At 55.8% G+C, this 26,829-nt stretch overlaps 1 protein-coding gene across 1 annotated transcript; it reads right to left on the bottom strand.

Moving 5' to 3' along the window:
• NPTXR (neuronal pentraxin receptor) lies at positions 1–26,829 on the bottom strand. Its single transcript, XM_064590232.1, has 7 exons — positions 26,825–26,829; positions 21,537–21,594; positions 20,367–21,419; positions 8,079–8,304; positions 5,564–5,811; positions 3,284–3,463; positions 1–2,942 (listed from the first exon to the last, which is right to left on the bottom strand). Exons 1-7 carry the CDS (start codon positions 26,827–26,829, stop codon positions 2,718–2,720), a joined length of 1,995 nt encoding a protein of 664 aa, XP_064446302.1. The 3' UTR covers positions 1–2,717.

Genomic DNA, 26,829 nt, shown 5'->3' with positions numbered 1-26,829 from the left:
CCAGCTCCTCTTTCCCCGTCTTCTTGGCTGTGCCCAGGAGTAGCTAGACGACCAGAGCTGGCGTCCAAACAGCAGGCATTCGGCAAAGGTGAAGAACCATCAGTGGACGAAGGAGGGGTGGGGACTTTCGGGCTTTCACCTTCCTGGAATGGAAATGGGCACCCAGGCCACTCACCAATGGCCCAGACTCACAGCCTGCACCTCAACGCCTCTAATTTGTTCCTGTGCCCTCTGGAGGGCTGACCAGGGTGACTCAGCATGGGACCAAGGTCAGATGTCTCATCTTTGTCACCATGACAAAGCATAAGGGACTTGGGATGATGCCTCTGGGTAAGCTCAAGTTCTGTCAGTTCCCTCCTAGACCCTTTCTTTCCCCAAGGCCTCCACAAAAGCTGCTTCCTTAAAACCAGTAACGGAAACCCAATAAAGCCCAGTGTCCCGGGAATCTGGGTCCTGAATCTGCTGTCACCCCAGCAACAGCATATGTCATTAAGAGACGCTTGACCCAGCACTTAGGCTGATGTCATTGGCTGTTACCAGGGCAACCTTGGTCTCAGCAGGTTCTGGCTGAAGCACGCCATCGCTTCTTCTTCTAGGGGGAGTTGGGCCCGTGGTGCTGAACGGTCTATTTGTGCTCTTGAACTGGCAACAAGGGAGGGAACTGGGGGCTGGAGGCAACAAGTCTTGGAGAAGCCTCCATGGCAATGGGCCCCACAGCCTGCAGCTCTTGCATCTTGCCTCAGGTTAAGTGGTGGTGGGGAACAGAGACAGGGAACAGAAAGCGGGCCAAAAGGCACGGGTACCTGCTCGAGTCAGGTAGCCTGCAGCTGCCCAGACACCTGGTAGGTGACTGGCAGAGGGAACACCTGCCTTCCATTCCTGCCAGAGTGCCTGGGGATCACCCCTCTCCTCCCCCTACTTCCTGTGGTGGTGGTGGGGGTCTCGATGCCAAGATGTTTGTGTGTTTCATAAAGGAAGATGTTCATGTTGGAAAGCATTCTGACCTCTTTAAAATGTCTGTCCTCTAAGGTGAGGGCTGGACTCAAAGACACTCATGGGCAGGCAGTATGGTGTAGGGGGGAAGAGCACTGAAGAGGGTGTCAGAAGCCCTGGGTTCTAGTCTTGGTTCTGCCACATTGTGCTGTGTGGTCCTGTGTAAGTCACTTGACCTCTCGGAGCTCTTCCCCATCTACACAAGCAAGAAGTCAGACTGGGTATTTTCATTCTTTTACATTATAGCTTTTACATTCTTCCACTATCTTGGGGGAGCTGGTGAGGACTCAGGGTGGGAAGCTGGAAGCCTTCAGCCCTCTCAGATGGGCAAGGGTGCCAGGCTGGGGCGGGGGTGATCCAGAAAAGCTGTTTTTTACAATCTGTGCATGAGGTTGGTCTGCCTTGCCCCTTGCCCTTGCCCCTGACTCTCTGGAGGCAGCTGCTGACCCTGACCCATGCCCGGCCAGATGCCATCTGCTGCCTACTCTCAGGATCTGCCCCTGGTTCCTAGGCAGCGTCAGGCTTGCCCCACCCGATCCACTTGGAATCACAGACCACCTCATGTTTGATCTGGAGAAATGACCAAAGCAAGGGCCTCAGCTCACAAATGAGGAAGGCCAAGCCAGAGAAGGCAGGGACTTACAGAAGGCCACACAGCAGGTGAGCAGCCGGGCTGGCTAGGAACCATGGGCTCCTTCTCATCCAGTGCTCTGTACACCACTCTGTGCTTCTCCCCTCTTTGCCCACTCGGTTTCTCCCTTCTTTCCCCAGAGGCTTCGGGGCCATGCAGAGGGATTAGGTAATGTGGCTATGCCATAACCTGGGTCCCCTGGGCACATGCCTCTCTCACAAGCTGCTCCCAGCCCAGGCTGAAGTGGCCCAGGCCCTGTCCTGGGCACGGAGGAGGAGAGGTGACCTGCCAGTTAGCACACATGTGGGTGGGCACAAGGGGTGACTATGGCCTTTTGGCCTCCCAGGGTCTTTGTCCCTCAGGCTGGAGCCGGGAAGGAGATGTCCTGGGAATTGAGGTGGGGGTGGGCCAGGCATGGAACCAACATTCAAACCACTGCACACAAAGAAACGAGGAAAGAGGAGGAAGAGAGAGGGTGCAGGAGGCTCCATCAAGATCCCCTTGCCCTTCACTGGCAACGGGTGGAAAGATGGAGGAGGGGTGAGTCTGAGTCTCCTATGTCTCTGTCATCCCTTTCTCAGCTGGGGGGACAGCTCTAGAGCTTGTTGTGGCCCTGAAGGGGAAGGGGCCAGGCCTGGTGCATGGGGGACAGGGGGGCAGACAGCCACGCCTGCCACTGAGATAGTGGGCCCTTCCTCCATACATGACCCCATGGGACATGCTGTTGAGATCAGTGGCATCAGACGTGGTGGATGGGCCAGGGTGGGTGGGGGTAAGAGACCGCTCCAGTGTGATGCCGAGAGGGTGGACAGTGCTGTGGGCACTGCTATCACCCCCACCAGGCCCTGGACTCACCCCAGGCTTGACCTGTTGGCTTGAGCTGCTTGTCCCCATCCAAGTGGGGTTAGGGGACAGCCACTGCAGGGCAGGGCATTCTGGAGGTGTGGGTATAGGTGGGGGAAACAGGAGGCATGGCCAGGAGCAGGGCAGGAGGGAAGGCCAGTGTGTGGGTAGGCTGAGGAGGGAACGTGTGCCCCCACCGTAAGGTCCCCAAAATGGCAGGCAAGGGAGGGACCCTGGATGAGGTGGCCCCTCATGCTTTGGCCCTCCCCTTGCAGACATCAAAGGTGGTCTTTTTTGCACCCCCGAAGGCCTCCACCAGCTTGTCTTCCCAGGGGAGGACGTTGCCCAGCAGTGGCCCGGTACAGTTGGCAATGCCCAGGACTTGGGCAGGTGTCAGGGCGTGGTCCCACAGGTTAAACTGGGCAATGTCACCCACGAAGGCCTGGGTGGCATCAAACCGACCGCCCAGAGTGTCCTGGGCCAAGAGAGCAGCAGAGAGAGGAGAGAGAGAGACATGGAGTGAGCCATCGGAAAAGACAGGCAGACAGACTCAATCAGGCCCCAGGTCCTGCTGAAGCCCCGCCCCTTAAAGTTCTAGCCCCGCCCCAAGCTTCCCCCTCTGTCCCCAAGTTTCCAGCCCCTTGGGCTGGTCACTGCTCATTCTGAGTCTCAGTTTGCCCATCTGCAGAATGGCTGGGTCAGACTGATCACTGCTGTGCTTCCAGGGTCCCTTTCCCTAACCCCTCCCTCCCAGGGGCCCTGGGTGAGTGTGATACCTACTCAGGCTTCAAGCCCCCATACTACCCTGAGCCTTACCTGCTCTTGGCCCAGGATAAGGATCCCATGAGGCTTGATGGGGTGCCAGGCGGCCAGGTTCTCACCGGAGCCCTGCAGCTCCCCGTCCTGGTAGGCAGACCACAGGCCATCCCTTGTGGTCCAGGCGATGCAGATGTGGTGCCAGCCATTGTCCTTCAGGCTCAGAGGCAGCTGGGCCACCTGGACATAGGTCCCGCAACCCCAGGTCAGAGGTGCCACAAGTCCCAAGGCTGGACCAGTGCGGTGGGGCCCAGAAGACCCGTGTCCTTTCCAGGGACTGAGCCAAGGTTTACCCTCCCCTTCCTCTCAACCCCATGTCTTTCTGAGCACTTTTTCCTCTTTCCCCACAACTTAACCAGGCAGCTTCTCTCAGAACACAAGGGACTATTCAGAATTGGTTTTTGAGTGTTTCCAGGTTCCTTATTCACCCCCTCACAGGCCTGTAAGGTCGTGTGGGGCAGGAGCCACATTTCACAGCCTTTGGACACCTCACACAGCGCCTGGCACATGGTTGGGCTCAAGGAGTACAAGCAGCCTTGGACTCAGAGGCTGGGCACTGGCGTCCAGCCCTGGCTCTGCCAACCAACCTCCTGTGGGACCTTGGGGAGGCTGTTCTTTCCTCCCTGGGCCTCAGTTCCTCATGCAAAGGATGCTAATGGTCAGGCAAAGGATGGCAAATATGTAGCCACCTCTGCCTCGTCTACCCAAGGCGGACATGGCTAATCAATCGTGAACTCAGGCTCAGCCCCGGGATCTTTCCTAAAACAGTGCTCTGGGAAGCCGCTGGTGATTGATTAGCTTTGGCCTGAGATGAGATGTACTTGCTGCCTGTGGATTTGGGACTCCCGAAGGGCTCATTCATCTCCAGAGTTCTGTGAGATCACACTTTAACACAACATTCTCTGAGGCCCACTTAGTGCCAGGCTTGTTCTGGACACTGGGGATGTGGATCTGGTCCTAGCTATAAATGAGCTGAGTCTGCAGGGGAGGGAAGAACTTCAGGGACAATATTATAAGGCAAAATAACAGGGGCCATTTGGGAGGTCCAGAGGAAGAGGCAGGTGTGGGACAGCAGACATGGTATTCAAACACCTCTGGAAGGACAATGGATCTGACTGTTCCACTGCAAGTCAAAGCAAGGTGGGGGCACAGCAGGAGCAAAGGCTAAGAGGCTGGAATAAAAGGGGAACTGAGTAACCTGTGAGGCTGACGTTTAAAAAGACGCTAGAGTTCCTGGAATAGGGCCGTGCTGTGCCCTGTCCAGGGTGCTGAATCCTTTCTGCTGAGCGCGGAGTGCTGAGCTTGGGCAGGGCCAAGGATGGCAGCCAGGGGGTGTGTGAAGGGGACATGGTAGCAGGATCTAGATGTACTCCAGCTACCCCAGCCTTTCCTAGAACCTACTGGTCTACAAGAGAAACTCACTGTCCCCTGGGTCCATCTCCTTCCTCCTCCTCCTCCTCCAGGACACCCATGAAAGACACCTCCTGCTGAGCTTGCTTCTGATGGGTGACAGTCACTTCCTAGCAGCTCTAAGTGGCTGTGGGCTGGTCATAGGTGGGTGTGATACGTGGTGTCTGCATCTCCGGGGGGGAGGTCTCAAAAGACCACCATGCCTGCCAATCCCAAAGCAATATGGCAGGTAGAGGAGGATACTGGGGAGAATGAGGATGATAAAACACTCCTCTTCTCCTGCTCAATCACATGCCACTCCCACACCACTCCCCCATGTCCTTGTCCGGATGTCACCAATGACAAGGTGAGTGGGGGCTGGGCGGCCCAGGCATGGGGAAGATGGGTGGCCCAAGGGCAGAACAAGGGCACCAGCCTACTCTCCAGGTGAGGGGAGGGGCAGAGGGGCTGGCCGCAGGGGAGGAGGGGGGGTGAGGAGTCCACCAGCGCTCCCTCCCTAAGTAGGTTCCTGGGCCTCATTTGCTTCTCCTCTTGTCCAGGAGAAGGAGCAGGGCCCTGGGACAAACCCTTCCAGCCCTGCTCCTGCAGCTGGGTCACTGCGGAAGCCCCATGGGCCTCCTCTGTAAATGGAGACGCCATCACTGACAGCCTCTCTTGGATACAAGCCCCTCTTCAGCCAGCCCCAGGTCTGGCTTGTCTTTGTATCCCCAGAACCCAGCCTGGCACCCAGTAGGCATTTCCTGTGTCCTGAAGCTGCCGAGCAGGGGAATGGAAAGGGCCCACATGCTTGGGACCCAGCCCAGTGCAGGTGCTCCTGGAAGGGTAATCCTGTCCCCCACTTTCTTCCCACTCCGCCCAGCCCCCACTCACCTTGTCATTGATCAGCAGTTCCATGGGGTCGTGGCCCGCCTCCAGCAGCACAATCTCATTGGCCTGCCCGGGCACCGAGTAGGAGAAGGGCGTGCCCTGGCCACTGCCCCCCGACCTGGAGCGCAGCCACATGCAGACGGTGAAGGCGTAGAGCTCAGGCAGTGCCTTCCGCACACGGGCGTACATGTAGTTGTTGCGGATGGGGATGCTGATCTTGAAGGCATCTGGGGGGCTGTAGGCTGAGGACCCTGAGGGGAGTGGGCAAGGCGGACATGGTGGGGGTCAGTGGACACTGATGGGGGGGCGGGGCAGACTCTAGGATGAAGGCTCCTAGTCCCTGGGCATCTGCCATGTGCCAGGTGCCTTCATGGACCTCTCTACCCTGCCTCTGTGTTGATGGGTGTGGTTAAAGCACAAGGGCTCTGGACCTGAGACGTCCTGCGTTCAAATCCTGCCTCCACACTTTCCAGCCACGTGACATCCCACAAGTTCAACGTCACCTCTCCAGCCCGGGTTTGCTCAGTTAAATGACATAAATAAGATTTCCTCCCTCCCAGGCTTGTGTGAGGGCCGAGCGGGACAAACTACATAAAGGGCCTGGCCTATAATAAATGCTCAACAAACCTGAGCTGTGGCAATGATCATTTTTCTGAGTTCTTTGCCTATTTATTTAATAACCACTACAACCTTCTACCTGGCAGGCACTGTTCTAAAGGCTTTCACATCATTCTTGTGACAACCCCATGAGGTAGCCACTATTATAATCCTCATTTCACAGATGAGGAAGCCTTGGTGCAGAGATTAAGTCATATTCTCAAGGCCACACAGCTGGTCAGCGGCAGAGCTGCCATCCGAACAAGACCATCTTGGGACTCCTTGGTGTCCAGGGTGCCTTCCTGTGCAGAGTTTCAGGGATTCTATGTCTTGAGTATCAGAGGGCTTTCTGCAGGGGTAGACTAGAGAGTCACCCCTCCCAAGGCCAGGGGGTAACACCTACCACACCCACCTCTAGGGTAGGACGCCCCCTTCTCTAGCTGCTTGTTGAGGGCTGGGGTTAGGGGGTTGGGGCTGGGAATGGTGGACCTGGGTTCCCAGGTCTGGTTGGGGCTTGGGGTGAAGGCTGATGTGCTGATGCAACATGGTAAGAGAGGAAGGGACTCAGTGCCCCTTGAAACCCCTTTCATAGATGAGGAAGTTGAGTCCCAAGAAGGGACACAACTTGCTCACAGGCACACAGACATCCAGCCTAGCTGTCTGCCTCCTCTCTGCTCTGCAGCTTCTGGAGGGCTGTGTCCCCCAATCCCTTAGAATATGCAGTACAGGGGGCCAGTGGCAGGACCGAGGAGGGGTGAGTTTGCCTTTCTTATCTCTGTGCTCCAGCCAGGAGGCGAGCCCTGAAACCCACTGGGCCATGTCTCGCCTCCTGCCTTGCCCCTGCTCTGGCCCCTCCACTCCAAAACTGACTGGCTCTCTCCCTCTGCCTTCAGCGACTAGGCTGAGGCTCGCCTCCTTCAGGAAGCCTCTTGGATTTCCTTCTCCTGAACTCACGTCCCACATCTAAGCCAGTCACTGATTATTGCTCATGATTTCCCCTGGTATCCCTAACTTGTCTATAAGCCTCTTAAGGGTGGTCCTCACAAGGTTTCAAAGACGAAAGGTCCCTGAGAGCTCAGGAGTCCTAGATCCCCACATTTCAGATGAGAAAAATGAGGCCTGGGGAAAGGAAGCAAAATTCCAAAGTAAGCCAGTGACAGCTGTGGAGCCAGGAGCCAGGGCTCCTGATGCTCAGACCTGAGCACCGTCCATGACAGCACGTTTCTCTGACTCCTGGCACTGCAAGGCCCAGTTGCTAAGCAAGGAGCAAAATTCTGATTCACAGATTTTGTGGGGTGGTTAAATGCATGGACTTTGGAAAAGTCCAAACCTCAGACCTGGTTTGAGGTCCAGATCCACTACTCACTGGCTGTGTGATGCTGGGCCTCAGTCGCTTGACCTCTCTGAGCCTCAGTGTCCTCATCTGTGAAATGGGACTAACAGTACCAGCCCCATGTGGTTTGTGAAGATTAAACCAGCTGACTTGTCAAGTCCTTAGCCCACTCCCAGAACGTAAGGCCCAGAAAATGTTAACTGTTAAGAAAAATAATGATATTCCGGGCGCCTGGGTGGCTCAGTTGGTTAAGCAACTGCCTTCGGCTCAGGTCATGATCCTGGAGTCCCTGGATCGAGTCCCGCATCGGGCTCCCTGCTCGGCAGGGAGTCTGCTTCTCCCTCTGACCCTCCTCCCTCTCATGCTCTCTGTCTCTCATTCTCTCTCTCAAATAAATAAATAAAATCTTAAAAAAAAAAAGAAAAATAATGATATTCCCCAATTATTCTCTCCCTCTTGGGTTTCGCAGCCCCCTCTCCACTGTCCCATCTAGCTTTAGCCTCTGGAGAGCACAAAAATGTTTTTGAGTGAATCTGCCTCCTTGAAGACCCATCTGGGAAAGTGCCCTCTGCTGGGCCCTGGACCCACCATGTTCCAGTCCAGCCACGCGGTCCTGCAGCGCATCCAGCTCCTTCTCCACCTCCTGCCGCTGCCGCTGGCTGTTGTGACTGAGAGCCACTCGCTCCTTCTCCAGGGCCAGTACCTTGGCCAGCAGCTGCCCCTCTAGTTCGTCCATCTTGGTGTTCAGGGCAGTGGGCACCGCGGGTGCAGGGGCTGGGGCCGCTGAGAAGTTCACACGGGCTGGGAGCTCCTGCTGCTTACAGGGCAGAAGAAACGGCATGTGAGGTCGCTTGGAGGGTGAAAGGAAAGAGACACAGGGCTCAGAGATGCCCACCACCCCGTCGGGTGACCCCAGGTGAGCCTCAGCTTCCCCAAAGGCAAATGGGGATGGCGATATCAAATTCAGGCAACACATGTTCAACGAAAGAGCAGGTTCTTTCCACTGCCGGTGTCTGATGGTAAGCTGAAAGCAGGCTGGGTCTACCCTCAAGAACATCTCAGCCTATGGTGGGGTGGAGGTGGGGGGCTGGCAGTGGAGAGCTCTAGAAGCTCCCCTGGGTGGTTCTCACATTGCAGTCAGGGTTGAGAGCCACGGCTGAGTCCTTCATAACTGAAAGCTGTATGCTGACAGGTTCTTGAAGGGGTGGATTGTCTTAGTCTTCACTCATTCGCTCGCCAGGCTTCTCAAAATGGTGCAAAGCTCTGTGTGGGCACTGAGCAGATGCAGAGGCACAAACCAGGGGCTTCTGGAATAGGGCTGCAATGGCGCCTTAGTCAGAAAACCCAGGGCTCAAATCCAGCTCCAGAATCAATCTGCTGTGTGACCCTGGGCAAATGCCTCCACTTCTCTGAACCCGTTTCCCCACATGCAACAGGGTAGAACTGTACCTATTTAGAAGGGGGGTTGGGGGATGGCTAAGTAGTAAATGCCAATGAACAGAGCCTGGTTATTGCAATTACTGCCCAGGGCAGAGTGATCCAAGCTGGTCTCTGACACCCTCATCCTGCCCAGGATTTTTTAGAGCCTCCCTTTTGCTGCCTTATGACCCCAGCGGGCAGAAGAATTGGAGCAGGGCCCCAGGGAGGGGGGCTCTCCTCCCCCTCTCCTGCTGGAAGAAGCCCTTCTGGGGTGGAAGAAGGCAGGCGAGGCCACAAGTCCAGACTCTGGGAGGGGTAGTCTCTGGCAGACATTAATAATTCATTGAGCTTCTAGGAGCCAAATTAGACCTTCCTTATCTCCTTGGCTTCCTCCACACTCCCCAAGGGCCCGAGCAGCTCCTGCTCAGTCAGCCCTGGGCCTTGCCGGCAGCCTTAGCCCCAGGCCTGAGCTCACTGAATTCTTACGATACCTTCACTGAGCAAGGAATAATCAGGGAGCACCTACTATGGGTTGGGCCCTGCACCCGGTGCTGAAGATACTGCTGAGGGCAAAACAGAAAACCAAGAGCACGGCCTAACATTTCCTGAGTGCCCTGTGCCTCGCAGGATGGCCCCTCGGCTTGGAGCGAGTACAGGATACCCCTCCTGAGCCTCATTGGCCCAGCCCTGGCCCTGTGGTCATTTGCTGGGTGAGACTGGGCAGATTCCTTCTCCTCGAGGTGCGTGTCTTCTAGCTGTGTGATGAGCAGATAAATGGATGTCCTGCCTCAAAGTGCTGGAGGGTGGGGCGGGGAGGCCAGCGCCTGAGAGAAGCTGCCATGACCTCATGCTGGGGAGTTGGAGGGACTGACACCCCCCCTCGGGAGTGGGAGCAGGGGGGCTAACTTCTTTGGTGTCATTTTTCCTCATCTACAAAATGAGGGCTTGGAATGCCCAGCTTGCAGACCTGTGGTCAGGATTAAATGGTGGTGTGCAGGACAAGAGCCTGGACAAAAGCTGGACCACAGTGGGCCACTTTTTTTTTTTACATTTATTTATTTATTTTGGGGGGGGCATGAGCAGGAGGGGCAGAGGGAGAGGGAGAGAGAATCTCAAGCAGACTCCCCGCTGAGCACAGAGCCTGATGCAGGGCTCAATCTCATGACCCTGAGATCACGACCTGAGCTAAAGCCAAGAGTTGGACGTTTAATCAACTGAGCCACCCAGACGCCCCCACAGCGGGCCACCTTTATCCCCCACCACATCCCACCTAAGAGGGCACAGCCACCCATCCATGCAACCGCCTCCTTGGCCCCCCAGGCTGGGGCGCAGGCCAAGTGCGGTGGGTGGGGCATGGACTAATGAGCAGCTCTGGACAGCTGGCCCCACCCCTGTTACACTAACCTCCGATACCCTATCGGAGGGCTCCTTCTAACTCCCTGGGTGCCTACGAATCCTAACTCTGGCTAAACACAAAGCCTCAGTTTCCTCTTCTGTGAAACAGGGACAACAGGTCCTGCTCTGTCCATCCCCAGGACAGATGTAAGGATGGAAGAGTTGAAGTAACAGGCCCTCCTGGACAATAAAAGCAGAATGCAAACTGTGAGCCTTGAACCATCAGCCAACAAAGAGCTGGCTACCTCCAGAATCTTCCCTTGGCCACGAAAGCCCATGGAGTACCCACTGCACTTAAAGTGGCTGAACGTTCAGTAAATCTTGGGCTGAGGCAATTAGCTCATAGAATGCATCCCATCTCAGTGCCAGCAGGGCCACGGCTGAGTCTCCTGGGCTCTGGCACCCTTTATCCTCCGTTTCCCTCTTTGCACGGGGCCAAGCTTGACAGGAGGGCCACACGTCTGAATGAGACAGGGTGCCAGGCCTGTCCTTGGCCCTGCACGTGTATTTACTCACCAATCCTCACAGCCACTCATTTTGCTTGGTACTCGTAGTGCTCCCATTTCACAGATGGGGGAACTGAGGCAGAAGCCCTTTTGAATTTCCTACAGCAATGGGGCTGGGCAAAGCTGACACCTCTGGAGCTCTCGAGCAAAGCGTCCTCCTCCCTCAGAGGAGGAACAGGACGTCTAGTGCTATTTACACAGACGCCGTGGCGAGGAGAAGCCATGCACGCTGAGCGAGGCGGGCGTGCAAGCTGTTCTTTTGTCGGAGCCACCAGCTCTGTTGCCGGCAGGAGGGCTAGGGAGGAGGTGGGCTCTGCAGATCGTGTGTGGCCCCCTCCCCACCCCAGTGTCTGAATCAGAAGAACATGACTCCCCCCCCCCACTTTCCCATCTGCTGCGGGCGCAGGCTGTGCCGCGTGGGCTCCTGGCTGATGCCAACTGGGCCCCTAGCCCAAGATGGGGGGAGGGGTGATGATGCCATCACCCCCACTCAGGTCCCGACGAGGCAGGGAGAGGGGGGCTCCGAACCCACAGACTGTTGTGCTGGGAGGCTGGGTGGGGTTCGGCGTGAGTATACGGGCCCTGAGCCAGAGCCCGGGGTCCTAGCCCGGCTCAGCACGAACGTGCTGGGCTCATTAGCCCTCAGGAACAAAAACACGACAGCGGCTCCTGTCCTCATCGTCGCGTACCACATGCCAGGTCCTGCACCGGGGAAGTCTGTGCGCACATTTCACAACCCCTCTCGACGATCGGGGGAGGTGAGGAGGCCCACTTTACAGATGAGGGAACTGAGGCGGTGAGCTGAAGTTTCAGGAACCCCAGCCCAGGCCCTTCGGGTTCCAGAAGCTGTTCGCCTTCTTCCGTCCTTCCCTCACAGTGTGGGTCTCATTCTGCCAAGTGGGCAGAGTGCTGGCTGCCCTGCCTGCCTGGAGGGCCAGTGGAAGAGGTTCCAGTGGCCATGAAGAGGCTGGGAGGGTGCGGCGGGCTGTCACACTGCAGTGGGGGGAGGGGGCGGCCTCACTGAGGGACCCGGAGAGCAGGGACCTGCCTAGGGAGGGTGGCTCGGAAGCTGGGAGGATGTGGGGAGGACCCAACCACCTCGTCCCCAGGTGGAGTCTGCTCCTTTCCTTCGGGGAGCAGAGGGAGGGTGCCGGACCTCAGCACCCAGCTCACCCCCCGCCCCCAGGACAGCACAGGGCCCAACTCTGGGGGTGGTGAGCAGGGTGGAGGAAGAGAGGCTTCATGGCGGCACTGTGGGTGCGGTCTCCTCACCTCCCCACCTGACCACCCCCAAGTCCAGTGGGAATCTGCTGGGCTCACAGCTGGGTTCCACCCGCCTAGTGACCTCGTGTACAGCTGCGGTACCTCAGTTTCCCCAGCGAAAAGGGTGCAGCAATATCTCATCACACTGTAGTGAGAAGTGAGTTATATACTGTCCTGAGGGCGGAGCAGGCCCGGGAGGCGCTTGGTGTCCCTTCTTATTGCCACTACTTAAATAGCTCTTGAAGGAGCCCATCCTTCTTCAACTCCAACCATAAACCTTTTTGTTTAATCATTATATTGAGAGAAAAAGCAGATTACAGAAGAACAGTTGGATACCATTTGTATAAAGTTGCAAAGATTCAAAACTAGATCATGTATTCGTAAAAAGCAGGCAGAAACACACAGGGAGAGATGAATACAAATTCGGGGCAGTGGTGACCCCCTCTTGAGGGCTGGTGGAGCTGGGAGGCTCTGAAGGGCATGAGCTGATTGCAAACGTTCTGGGTCTTGAGTCTGGGTCCCCACCCGGATGGCATTCTTTATACTTTTGTGTATGTCTGAGATACTCCGCAATGACTTTCTTTAAAAAAACAGGGAGAAATCTAAAAGCAGAGTTTCTGAGGGTAGAATCTAAACCTGAATCTTTTTTTTTTTTTTAATATTTATTTGTCAGAGAGAGCACAAGCAGGGGGAGCGGCAGGCAGAGGGAGAAGCAGACTCCCCGCTGAGCAGGGAGCCCAATGCGGGGCTCGATCCCAGGACCCTGGGATCATGACCCGAGCCGAAGGCAGTTGCTTAACCGACTGAGCCACCCAGGCGTCCCTAAACCTGAATCTTAATGGTAGCCTCACTTGGGTCGTCTGGGCCTCCCTAGTCCAGGCCCCGGTCACCTGGGCCCCTACACTGGCCCTTCTCCACCAGGGGCAGCTGCCTAACTGCTAAACCAACCGCCTTGCTTAAAATCCTTCAATAGCTCCCCTCCCCCACCCGTAAAGTCCCAGCCCCTCTGATCTCAGCCGTCACTACCCACCCCTGTAAGCTACACTTCCTTTCCACCTAGAGTCCCCAACTGCCCCTGGCTCCCTTCTCCCAGGGCCTCCGTACATGCTGTTCCTTCTGCTAAGAACACACTTCCTGCTCCAGCCTCACCTCCCCTGGCCAATGCCGGCTCCCCCTCCAGAGGGCAGCTTTCCCCGACCCCTGATCTAAGATGCTCCAAAGGGAGAGGAGAGAGGGCTTCTTCCCTCGGTCCCTCCCTCCCTCATTCATCCTCGCGTCCACACAGGCTGTGACAACTCGATGTCGCGAGTTCAGGCACGACTCTCACATCAGACAGGTCCGCATCATTTCCAGGGTCCCGACTTCCTAGGTCTGTGCGCGCATTTCACAACCTCTCTCGACAATCTGGGGAAGTGAGGAGGCCCACCTTACAGATGAGGGAACTGAGGCGGCGAGCTGAAGTTTCAGGAGCCCCAGCAAGCTGCTCAACTCCTGGGACCGTTGGTTTCCTCAACTGTAAAATGGGGATAATAATGGTCTCTACGTTTTGGAATATAATTAATGACCAAATGAAGGAACGTGTGTGAGGGCTGGCATACGCTGATAAATAGGTATAACCAGGAGTAGCATTCGCGTCTACTGAGGGGCGGGAGGGCACAGGGAGTGGTAACCGTGCGGGCGGCGGAGGCCAGCCTGATGCTTGGTCCTGGGCCCGCAAGGCCGATTTGGAACTGTAACCAAAAGTTTGTCTAAATGGGTGTCCGTGCAGCGGGGGTGCCAGGTCAGGGCGCTCCGTGTGTGGCGAGGCAAGGAGAAGGCTCTCTGAGCATCTGTCCATCCTCCCTCTTGGGCTCAGAGGCCCCAGAGTAAGTGACAGGATACCCCAAGCCCCGGGCCCCCTTGCCTCTCCCTTCAAGTATTCCCCATCCAGCTGCCGCACTGAGGCGGCCACAGAATTCCCTCTAAGGTCCTGCTTGCCCACATACTTCCGGGCCCTAGCCAAAAATCTGCAGCAAAGACTGCCCTCTACCCCTCTACCCCACAGCCCATTTTTATAGAAAATCCTGGCTGTGAGCTTAGCTCAGCTTCTGCTGTACTGTGTGACCTCGGGCAAGTTACTCAGCCTCTCTGAGCCTCAGCTTCCCCTGGAGTCAAATGAGGGGTATGTGGGGGGCACAGAAGTGCTTCCACTTTGGGTTGGTTGTCTCAGTCCCTGTCCCCAGAGTTCTATGGGGACCACGGGCCCTAGACTGTCCTCGGGAAACCCCACCACATTTTCACTTGGTGAGGAGCACCAACCCCTGACCTCTTTCCACCTCCCACAGGCAAGGACTTCACAAAATGGCCAATGAACATAAGAAAAGGTGTTCCAAAGCATGAGTCATCAGAGATATACAAGTTAAAACCACAGTGAGTTCACTGCACGCCCACCAGAACGGGGAGGGTTTTAAAAATAACCATACCAAGGCTGGCAAGTTTCACACACAGGTGGGCATGCCGACGCTTACTGCCACTTTGGAAAAGTGTTTGGCATCACCTCCTAACGCTAAATAAATGTCTCTCCCGGGACCCAGACACCCACTCCTGGGGATGCAGCCAGGAGAAATGAGGGCTTATCGCCACCAAAAGATGTCACAAGAATGTTCGCGGCAGCCTCATTTGTAATAACGCCAAGCCAGAAACAACACAAATGTCCATCCATAGAGGAAGGGTAAGTAAACTTAGGCATATCCATATGTTGAAACACTACACAGTGTGGAAAAATAACACATCCCCGATACATGCCCTGCGATCAAATGTCAGACAAACAAAACACACACAGACACAACAGGGTGCGGCTGTCTGAGAACGGTCATATGAAGTTCAAACACAGACCACATCTGTGGTGACAGAAGCCGGGAGAGTGGTGCCTCTGGGGAAGAAGGGACTTTAGGGGTCACAAAGGAGCCTTTGGGGGGCACTGGGAATGTCCTCTTCTTGATCTGGGTGGTGCTCTCATGCATGTATCCATACGCGAATTTTCACTGAACTGTACACTTAAGATTTATGTGTTTTATACGCAAGATATATGAGCTCTTACATATCTGGAATGTAAGATATACCTCAAAAAAAGAAAATCCCCCAGGTAAGGCCCTGACTTCTCCCAAGCAGGCTTGGAAGGGCAGGACGGGCCTCTCTTGGGGGAAGGACTGCCAGAGATGAGAGGCCCAGTGCCCAGGATGACAGGACAAGAGGGACCCTCCCGGGGTCCTGCCCCTCCCCTTCCCCACCTGTCAGATAGGTAAGTGGGGGTTAAGGGCTTCCCAGTATGTGCGCCCCACCCGGAGATGGGGCGAGGCCAGCCACAGCGTCTGCAGGTGGCTGGTGGGCACTGAGGTTCCACATCCTCAACGGGCAGAACCTCTCTCATTGCACCCTGCCAGCCCCCTGCACAGCCAAAGAGGCAGGGTGAGGGGAACCAGCCCCCACCAAGCAGAAGCTGCCAGAATGCGCAGCAATGGAGGAGAAAAGCAAAAGCAACCAACAGACTTTAGAAAAGGCACCAGGAGCTTCTCTACGCCACTGTGTTTATCTGCAGATTTCCCTCAGAAACTGGAGGTGTGGGAGTGGGTGGCTGGGGGCCCGGCTGGGGCCATGCACACATGTAACCCCGGCCCCTCCCCCACAATTCCTAAGCAGGACGCATCTGCCCAAGAACTCCCAATTTAGAGCCCAAAGGGCCAGGACCAAATCCAGCCCCTTCTTGCACCCATTTTACAGATAAGAAAACAGAAAAAAAACTGAGGGAGGTGAAGAGCTTAAAATCACAAGAACTCCACTTTATGCCACCAGCCAGCCTATTTCAGAGAATATTTAGAACTGGAAGGTGTTTAGAGAACATCTGGCTCACCATATCATTTTATGGAGTGGAAACCGAAGCCAGGGGTGGGGGTGGGGTGGTGTGCCTGGCCCTGGTTCCTCTAGAGTCTCAGGTCCTCCACGTCCCTATCCGGAAGATGCAGACGCATACAGCCCAATTCCCAGGGCTGAAGACTGATAAGCTAATAAATACTATTTGTTATCTATTATCAGCAAAGCTCCCACGTGAGCCTTCTGATGATCCTGCCAGCCAGCAGGACAAGCCTTTGAGGACTGGCCCTCATCATTCTTGCTCCGGGTGCGCAGAGGCAGAAATGGCCCAGGACCACATCCAGCACCAGGCACTGCCCTCATCTGTCTTTCTCACTCTCCTGAAGCTAGTTGAGGTCTGACCTTTCCAGGTGGATCTAGAGAAAATAATGGAGCACAAGGAAGAACTCTGGAGCCAGACACACCGACAGGGTCAAATCCAGGCCCCATTTCTGTGTGACCTTGGGCCAATGTCTTAACCCCTTTGAATGTTGGGTTTTTTTCATCTGTAAAAGAGGAATAAAATTGTTACCTCCCTCATGGAGATTTTATGAGGATTAAATGAGAGAACGCGCAGTGCTCGGTGAGTGTGAGCTGTAATTGTTATCAAGCCCAGGGTCCCCTGTGACCATCATCAGAGTGTTCCTTACCCCTGTCTTCCCACTCCAAGACGGGGGTAGGCAACCAGCTTGCCAGGCCGGGTTAGGGATGTGGTTTCAGTCAAAGAACTTCTGATTAAATCAATCTTAAAGTTTCATTTTACACATTATTAAATTAATGCAAAAACTGGAACACTGGAACATGCATATACGGCTGGTTGCCATATAAATGGTTCAACCCTTTTGTAAAGTGGTTCTTGGCCACAGCCATAAAAGATCAATATCCTCTGACCCAGTAATACCACTCTTGGGACTCCAGCCTAAAGAAATAATTCAAGAGACTTAAAAAGAAAAAAAAACAAACAAACCCAAACAACTATCTGCATGAAACTGATCCTGCAATGAGCATCTAGGAGAAAAATAATTAGGAACAACCTACATCTCCAGTAACAAGAGACGATCGGAGGATTGATGGATGATAGAGTCAGAGATGGATTCCAGTGTATTATGGCCATCATTAAAATGGTAATTACCAGCAACCAGTAACTCTGGAATAATGTCTACCTCTGGAGAAAGGACCGAGAGGGGCCAAACAAAACAAAACAAAACAAAACAAAAAACGGAGACAATGGTGGGATTAAATGCGATTTCTCCCCCCCAAAACACCTTTTGACTTTTTTCAATTAACAGCAACAACAATAACAAAAATAAAAACACAGGAAGGAAGACAATTTCTCCTAAGCCCACAAGTGTGGCTCTCACTTGAGGCCTCAGGGGGAGGCCTGGGCCAGTGTGAACTTCCCTCCCCTTTGGTGGAAGGCCGATGGGGTGAGGGAGGAGGTGATGCAGAGATGTGCCAAGTGGAGACAGGCAGGGATGTGCCCAGGGTTATGGGAGTAGGATTGGGGCTAGGAAAAAGACAGTGTGTGATTAGGGAGGGCCTCTGGGAGGTGGTGTCCTCAGAGCAGACTCCTAGATGATGAGTATGGATACTCTGGGGGTAATCTGGGCAGAGGCAAGGAGGAACTGGGAGTTGGGCCAGCTCTGAAAAGACAGCCTGGGAGCAGTCTGGGGAGTTTGCACCACAAGGAAGCCCCATGAAGGGCTTAAGGAAGATCCCTGGGGCTGCCTGGAGGAAGATGGGTGGAGGGGTGTGTCTGGTGGGTTGAGGAGGCTGCTGCAAGCATCCAGAGAGATGAGGTCGACTGGACGGAGGAGGGTAGGGGAGGAGCTTCTCAGAACACACATGAAAAGCAGACTGGCGGAGGACCTGAGTTCAGGTTGGGGCACCATGAGGGCAGGGGGCTGGTGTGATGTCCAGAGGGATGTGCTCAGGAAGCAGTTGGATCTATCGGTCTGGAGCTCGGGAGAGAAACCTGGGCTGGACTAAGTTGGTTGGGGCACCACAGTAGAACATGTGTTGGAAGCTGCAGGGTGTGGCTGAGTTCACCCAGGGAAAGTGAAAGGAGAGCCAGGCGGGCGCAACCATTAAAGGAGGAGGACCCCAAAAGGGGACACAGAAGCAGAGAGGGAGAAATAGCAGGTAAGAGGTGTCTAGAAGCCAAGGGCACGGAAGTCTGTAGGAGAGAGGGAGGGATGGGGTCAGATGTTGGAGAGGCATTCAGCAAGATAAGGACTGAATTATTCCTGTTCAATTGATCAACTCCGGTGACGTCCCCAGAGCACGTTCAGTGTGCCATAAAGGGAGAGAGGGAGGGACGAGGAAACAGACCTTGGGAATCCGGGGGCTTCCTTTTGAGGATACTGGATGAAAAGAGAGGGGAGGAAGTAGGTAGCGGCTACAGGACGCACGCAGTCGCACGGAGATCAGTAGTCTGACCGCCCGACTGGACTGTCAGGGTCCAGACCCCAGCTGCTGCGAGGCTCAGAAGGCAGACCTGGTGGGCAAGCAGAGCCCTGCCCCGCCCTTCTTCCTCCAGGTCCACTGCGCTCCGAAAGCAGGAGGGCTATGTGCAGGGAAGCCAGGGCTCTCCCAACCCGGGAGGCCGATCTGGTGCCAAATCCCAGCCGCCAGGATCCCCGCCCCGCCCCCCAACCTCAGCAGGCTAACTGGAGGGGAGCCCACCCTGCCGAATGCACAGGTGCTGGGGAACAGGTCCAGGGCAAGCCCAGCTCTGCCAACCGCAGACGTGGGAGGCACCACAGGTGCCATCTGGGTGTGGAGGCAGGGGCTAGGGCAGGCAAGAGGAAGTTTACTGAAAACCACAACTTTTTTTTTTTTACGTTAATAAACTCTTTTTCCTACAAGAGGGGGGTTTGTTCCCATTTTTATTTCTGGCTACTTAAAAAATTAGCAATATTATAGCTTAACGACAAAAAGAGCAACCACTCACTCACACTGACGGAGCACATCACTGCTCTACGCTGTTCTGGGCCATTCGCAAAGACTAACTCACTCAGTCTTCCCAACAGCCCAGCGAGGTAGGTGTTGTTATTGTCCCCATTTCACAGGTGAGGAAACTGAGGCTCCCCTGCACTGTTGAATTTCAGCGTTCCCCTGATTATCTTCCTGCTCTTGGCTCTCTCATCCTAGAAATGCCCCAGAGCCGAAGTAGGAAAAGGGGATGCTGCTGGCCTGGCAGACAAGCCTCCTGGGCGTTCCTCCTGCAGCTGCCACTCACCTAGGAGGGCCCTGAGCCCCCGGTTTCTCACAGGTAAGGTGAGAGGGTTGGCTGTGATGACGGCCTGGCTGCACTCTGACCCCCGGGGGGGGGGTGGGTGCTGACACGAGCACAGACTTTCTGGAAGGCTGCTGGGCCATGGCCATGGCCAACCTTCCCCACAGGCCTTGTCTCTGCTGTCAGGCCAGAGGTTGATGTGAGGGAGCCATGAGGAGGGGGAGTCCCTACATTTCCTTTCCTCCGGGCTCTCCTCCCTCTGCCTTTGCCGGCTCTGCTAGGTTGGGGGAAAATATGAAAATATGAAAGGGGGCTTTGGCCTCTCTCTCTCCCCCACCTCTTTCCACAGACTCAGTTTTGTTGCTAACCCCTTTCCCTGCCATCTGGAAATCATGGATGGCTACGGGTGGTCAGTGTCTTGCAGACATCGGTCCTTCCAAGTCTGCCCAGCTCCCCCAGGGAGGTAGGGGTCTGGCAACCTCAAAGGAGAAATTGGCCAGGGACCACACCACAGCCAATAGCAGACTCCCCCTCTTAGACCCCCTGTGTTTGACCTGAGCCAGGGACGGCCGAAGAAGGTGTCCACCCGCGGGAGGCCCTATTCTCCAGTCAGTCCCCACCCAGAGCTGCTGGCTTCCACGTACTGGGGGCTGGGCCAGCACCATCTAAGCCGCTGCCCTGGGGTCCGTGGCCTGAGGCCGAGTGGGGGATATGGAGATGGGCAGCGCTGAGGGGCACCCGGATTTGGCTTATGGGACATTCTGTTCCCTGCTCTTCAGCAGGACAGCAGATTCCCGAGTCCCTTGGACAGCGCCTCCTTTCTCCCTCCCGACCTTAGGAAGCGAGTGGGACTGGTGCTGCTCTGGGGGTGTCTGGAAGAAACGAATGAAACGGACATTTAACGAGGTCCTAGTACGTGCCAACCATTTTCACATACCTATATTTTAGTAAATCCTCACTACGAGTGGACCCTGTGACGCCCGTTGCACAGATGCGCAAACTGGGGCTTGCCCCAGAGGTGGCTGGAGGGAAAGGCGAGGGGGACGAGCCTTTCCCGCGCGCGCCCCGGGCCAGCGTCTCAGTGGCGGCAGGCACCGGCCTCCCCTTTCCTCCCGGGGCCGCCCCTCCCACAGCCCCGGCCCGCGCCCGACGGCGCGCGGCGCTCACCTCGATGCGGTCCAGGCGGTCCCGGAGGGCGCGCACGGCGTCCTCCAGCTCCAGGATGAGCGCCGGCGAGTCCCAGGGCCCGTCGGCCATGGCGTCGCGGCGGGGCCCGGCGTCCTGGAGGCCGCGCGGCAGGCCGCTCTCGCAGCGGCCCAGCTTGCCGGTGAGCTCGCGGATGGTGTCCTGGTCGGCGCGGATGCGCGCCTCCTGCTGCAGCGCCGTCTGGCGCAGCTGCTCGGCCGTGCTCTGCAGCAGCAGCAGCTCCTCGCGCTCGCCGGCCGCCGCGTCGCCCTGCTCGGCCCCCGACGGGCAGGCGGCCGCCAGCGGCGTGCAGAGGAAGCGGCTGAAGAGGGGCGCGGGCGGCAGCGGGTGCGCGCTGGCCGCCGGCGCCCCGGGCAGCGCGGGGGGCCCGGCCGAGCCGCCGGCGCCGTGCAGCGCGCTCAGACTGCGCTGCGGGCCCGGGGACGCGGCGGCGGCGGCGGCGGCCGAGGCGGCCGAGGCGGCCGAGGCGTTGTCGGCGCCGCCGGGCAGCGCCCGCGCCGGGCTGGCCGCCAGGGGCACGCTGGCGATGATGCAGATGACGGCACCGAGGAACGCCAGCATGCCCGCGGCCAGCAGCACGGCCAGGAACTTCAGCGTGAGGCGGGCGGCGGGGGCGCCCGAGGCCCCCCGGCAGGCGCGGCGGCGGGGTCGGGGCGCGGGGCCCGGGCGCGCGGGGCCGAGCGGGGCCGAGCGGGAGCCGGAGCCGGGGCCGAGCTGTTGCCGCGGCCGCTGCTGCCGCCGCTCTGAGCCCGGGCGGCGCGAGCAGGAGAAGGCGGCGGGCGGCGGGGAGGGGGAGCGGGCGCGGCGGCCCCGCCCCGCCCGCTCCCCCCGGGGCCGGCCCTGGCCCAGCCCCGCACCCGTTCCGTGCCGGGCGCCGAGGCCAGGGCGCCGCCGAGAGCGCGATGCCACCGCCCGCACAGCGCCGGTGGGGGGTGGGGGGCGGGCGGCGACCCGGCGGCCGCGCGGCGGGACTCCAGGGGGACCCCCGCCGCACCCCGCCTGGGCTCTAGCCCCCTCCCCGAACCCGCAATGCCGACAGCTACCTGGCGGGGAGCTTGTCGCCGTGTCCGGCTCAGTGCCGAGCGAGCTACAAGCTCGGGCTCAATTAAGCCTCACGGTGGACACGCTCACCGGGGAAATGAGAAGCCTGGGGCCCACCGGGGTCAGGTCGCTGTCCAAGGTCACGCAGCTAGAAGGCGTAGGAGCAGCGTTTGAGCTCAGGCGCCTCTGAGGGGACTCAGGTTGTAGGGTTGAGCTGGGGTGGGCGTGGGTAGAAGAAAAGAGGTTAGTATTGGGGGCAGGGGACTGGAGATTTTGCGGCAACCACCAGCCTGTCGCTCCCCACCTCCGGCCTCCTGAAGGAACAGGGTTCACTCCCCTCCACCCCATCAAAAAAAAAAACCCCCCAAAAACAAAAACCCAGAACACACACACACACACACACAGCAGAAAAACAAAGAAACAAAAACTTCCTGTGATCTCAGAGGGTAGCAGCATCCCTAAGGGCATGAAACATCCGGGGTCCCAGAGAAGACCCCTCTCCCCACCACAGTCTACATTAGGAAGGTAAAACCCTGCTGGGCATGTGGACCAGGCACTGGAAGGAACCAGAAGGAATGGGAGTGAGCTATGGTGTGGGGGTGGTTGAGGAGACTTTTACTTTCTCCTTTCAAAAATGTCTATATATGTATTTTGCTGCAAATTGACTTTGCAATTAAAAACTTAAAAAAAAAAAACAACTTCCTACCACCCTCCACAATTCAGGTCCAGCTCCAGTTTTCCACGAGGTGTTTTTTTTTTTTTTAAAGATTTTTTATTTATTTATTTGACAGAGAGAGACATAGCGAGAGCAGGAACACAAGCAGGGGGAGTGGGAGAGGGAGAAGCAGGCTTCCTGCTGAGCAGGGAGCCCGATGTGGGACTCAATCCCAGGACCCTGGGATCATGACCTGAGCCGAAGGCAGATGCTTAACGACTGAGCCACCCAGGCGCCCTCCACGAGGTGTTTTCTGATCAGCCTGGGTTCCCAGTGCTGGAAGGGCACTGAGAAGGCTGCGGATGTTCGGCTGTTTTGCAGCAAAGGGTGGAGGAGAGGGGCTGTGGCTCCTGGGAGTACTGGCCAAAGCCACACTCAGGTCAGTCCTGAGCCTAGGCCACACCCAGGCCTGTCTCCCTTCCTAGCCTGCATTCTTGACTTGAGACTGGGGCTCAAGTCACAAACTGGGGCTCTGAACCACCACGGCTACAGTAGGGTCTCTGCATAGTGCTGGTGTCAGGAAGAGACAAGAACATTTCTCAGAAGGCCACCGCCCTGGGGGACGCTCTTTGACCACTGGGATCCTGCCCAGTGGTCCCTGAGCACATGCTTCTCACACCCCACCCCTCCCCCAGCCCCAGGATGATGCCTGCCCTGCTCACCAGATCTCTCTGGGTGTCAAGGATCATGAGCTATAAAGTGGGAGCCAAGCTCTATATGATGAACCTCAGAGCCCTATGGGCGCATGGATGTGAGTTAGTGCTCATTGGAGCGGTGACCTGGAAACCCCGCCAGGTGGCACAGCTTGGGGGAAGCATCTCCCTGATGGAGAGGTGAGCCAGGCTCTCTGAAGACAGACACAGGCAGAATGGGGCCCATGAAGTCCCGCAGGTGCATGAGGCATCGGGACTCCAGGTGTGTCTACGTGTGGTCTGTGAAGACAGAAACACACACCTAAAATCCCCAGGAGAAACTGTTACAGAAAATCCAGGGAAGCACAGGGGAGGCCGGGAGAGGGGTTGCTGCCAAGGGCAAGGGAGCCACTGCGGCTTGGGCACCAAATGGTGCCACTTTTATGTGAGCTGCCCTATGAGATTTGGGGACAATTGGATAAATGGGTCCAGAGGCTTGAGTCAAATCTTGCTAAATTGGTCTGTTTAGCCCCTAGAATGGCTTTTTAGACCTGTGATAGGAACATGCCACTCTCCTGCTTCTAAGCTCCCCGTCCCTTATGGAATAAATTCCAAACCCCTTAAGAGGCAGTACCGCCCGGTGGCCAAGGGCATGGATTCTCTTAGAGCCAGAAAGCCTCATTCTCACCCTGCCTGCCCCTGTTATCAGTTGTGCGACATAGTTTGCAAGGAGGGTAAAGTCTCAGGCCTTTCCCAATTCCTGACACTCTCTCTGCACCTCAGTTTTCCCAATTATAAAATGGGGGAATAACAGTAATACATGGAAAGCCTCAATAAATGCCAGGGCTTATGATGCTAGCTTCTCTTGGTTTGTAAGACTGTTGGTAATCTGGAACCCGCTCACCCTTCCAGCCTCAGCTCCTATTCCTCACTGCCCGGAACAGTATCAAACTGTGCATAATTCCCCAAACACACCAGAATGACCCCCCCCCCCCCCGCCCTTGTTCATGCTGCAGCTGCCTCGACTGTCGCTCCTCTCCTTCTTTGGCTCATCTCCATCCCCACCATCCAGCAGGGTAGCTTCTTGGTAAGTGTTTGCAGACCTAGTTCCCCCAACACTGCCTGCTGCTGGAGGTCCTGAAACCCATTTCTCCCGGACTGTGGGAGAGACTGCCCGCACCACCAATCCCAACACAGAATCCCTCCAGAGATGGCCAGAAAAGCAGATTCTCAGGGGGAACTCCCTCAGACGGGAATTGTCCCCACATTTTCCCTCTAAAGTCTCGCACCTCTAGGCTTTTTTTTTTTTTAAAGATTTTATTTATTTGACAGAGAGAGACAGCGAGAGCAGGAACACAAGCAGGGGGAGTGGGAGAGGGAGAAGCAGGCTTCCCGCTGAGCAGGGAGCCCGATGCGGGGCTCGATCCCAGGACCCTGGGATCATGACCTGAGCCGAAGGCAGACGCTTAACGACTGAGCCACCCAGGCGCCCACCTCTAGGCTTTTTATTGCTTCACTTATATTCCATTCTTAGGCTAAGGGAATTCTGCCCTAAATGAACAAGTATCTTTATTCATTCAAAATATATGTTTTGAGACCGACGTTGTGCCAGGCATAATGCCAGGCACTGGAGAGAGCTGGAAATAAGACAAACTCACAGTTTATAATCTAGTGGGGAGGCAAGCAGTAAACAGATGAATAATTAAATAAATGAGTTAATTTATAATAGTCATGAGAACTACAAAGAAAATTTAAAAAGTAATATTATAGAAAGTTGTAGGTGGTGTGTCTGTGTGTTGGGGGGGTGGATTTGGGAGATTGGCATTATTTATAAGGTTGTCAGAAAGGTCCTGCTCATGAGCTGAGACCTGAATGACCCGAGAAACCAGCTGTGCAGAAATCTGGGAAAAGACTGAAACTTGGAGGTTGGATGACCGAGAGAATTGGATGGGTCGTTTTAGAGGTAGAGTTTGCCACGTGGGTCCTCCAGGAAGCAGGCACTGAGATGGGGTTGGATATGCAAGTGGTTGATTGCAGGCTAAGGGCTGTGTGAGCCTCAGACCCCAATGCAGATCTGACAAAGTCTTGGCCAACCCAAAAGGGAGCTCCAGGGTCAAGACTGACCATTGGGGAAGTCTTGCATTGGGCAGAAATGCCCAATCCCTAATACCCTTTTCATGCTTGGTCGTTAGTTGGGAGCTGCCCCAGAAGAAGGCTTCAGCTCAGAAGCTGGGGTGATGTGCACACAAAAGCCTGCACATGGATGTTTATAGGAACTTTATACATAATTGCCAAAACTTGGAAGCAACCAAGATGTCCTTCAGTAGGTAAACGGATAAATAAACTGGTACATCCAGACAATGGAATCTTATTCAGCAATAAAAAGAAAGGAGCTCTCAAGCCATGAAAAGACATGCAGGAATCTTAAATGCATATGACTAAGTGAAATTAGCTGGTCTGGAAAGGCCACATGCTATATGATTCCACCTCTATGACATTCTGGAGAAGTAAAAACTATAAGGACTCTAAAAAGATCCGTGGTTGCCAGGGGTTATGGGGAAGGGAAGGATGAATCGATGGAGCACAGAGGATTTTTAGGGCAGGGAGACTATTCTCCAGGATACCATAATGGTGGGTACGTATCATTATACATTTATCCAAATCCATAGAATGTACAACACCAAGAGTGAAGCCCAGTGTAAATGAGGGACTTGGGGTGATAACATGTGTCAATGTAGGTTCATTCCTTGCAACAAATGCACCACTCTGGTGGGGGATATTGATAGTGGGGGAGCCTATGCATGTGTGGGGCAGGGGGTGTATGGGAAATCTTTGTATCGTCTGCTCAATATTTCTTTGAACCTAAAATGGCTCTAATGAACGAACAAACAAAAGCTGGGATGGCTCCAGAAAGCAAGGCAGCTGGAGGGTGTCTGCTAAATGCACCAGGTGCAGCCCCACGCAGATTCATTCTTAAAGGCGGAGCTGAGAAGTGCCCCTCCGTGGCTGCCACAGCCCACCCCTTGCGCTGTGAAGATCCACTTCTCCACACAGGTCAGGAAGCAGCTCCTCTAAGCACCCCCCCCCACCCCCCGGTCTCTCTTCCTGAGGGGACATTTAGAAGTGGGAGTTGGTGGGATGAACCACGGCCTCAATCACTGCGGTGGTCTCAGGGCCCCAAGAGGTATCCACTGTCTCCCTCCTCCACTACTCATCAAAAATTCCCCTTGCCCTCTTATTACCTCTGCTGAGAAAAGGTGGGATGAATATTCTTTCCTTCCCCTAAACCAGCGAAGTCCATGGTATGATACATCTGCTCAATACATGTTTCTTGAACCGAGATATGTTTTTGTAAAGTAGGGGAGGGAGGAAGGACAATGGGTAGGGAAAACCTTCAGGCTACAACAAAGTCACGTCTAAAAGCATGGGAGAACGCTGCTGGTTTGGTGCCTGGTAGTTTCTGTCTGCCACAGGCACGTGGTAGACTCAGACCTTGAACTCGGGGCTTCGGGTGACCAACTCATTTCAGTTTAGCACTGCAAGTCCTGTGTCCTGGGAAACCTCTCAGTCAGGCTAGTTGGTCATCCTAACTATCTCCAAATCACATGCCCCCAGGTGCGGGTAAGTAATGGGTATCAAACAGCATGTGACTCTTCCTCTTCCTGCCATCCTCAGTCCCTGTGCTTCCCTCTACTACAGCATCTCCCACTTTACCCCCCCTGTAAGACCGTGAGCCCCTCTGGGGCAGGGACCAGTTGCATCCTCCACATCTCTGTGTCTCCGGGGGCCTGCACTCGTGGCTACTCAAGCTCCCAGCGAAGGCAGACAATTCCTCTTGGGGTGTGCTTGTGAGCTAAAGAGCTTCCTTTCCCTGGGGAGTGGGGAAGCGGGGGCTGGGGGACAAAGAGAGCTGCCAGTGTCCATCCTGGACATTTCCATCCTGAGGGTCCAGTCTCCAGCCGGGGATGGACTGTCCCAGAACCAGAGCCGCCTTAGTCTCCTTGTCTATAAAGTGGGGTCATGGTACTTACCACAT

Source organism: Mirounga angustirostris, unplaced genomic scaffold, assembly GCF_029215605.1.
Source record: "Mirounga angustirostris isolate CCGP_5_RB_7025 unplaced genomic scaffold, mMirAng1.0.hap1 SCAF_5, whole genome shotgun sequence".
Classification (NCBI taxonomy): domain Eukaryota; kingdom Metazoa; phylum Chordata; class Mammalia; order Carnivora; family Phocidae; genus Mirounga; species Mirounga angustirostris.
The sequence above is the reverse complement of the archived record's forward strand: the minus strand, read 5'-3'. Positions and strand labels throughout refer to the sequence as shown.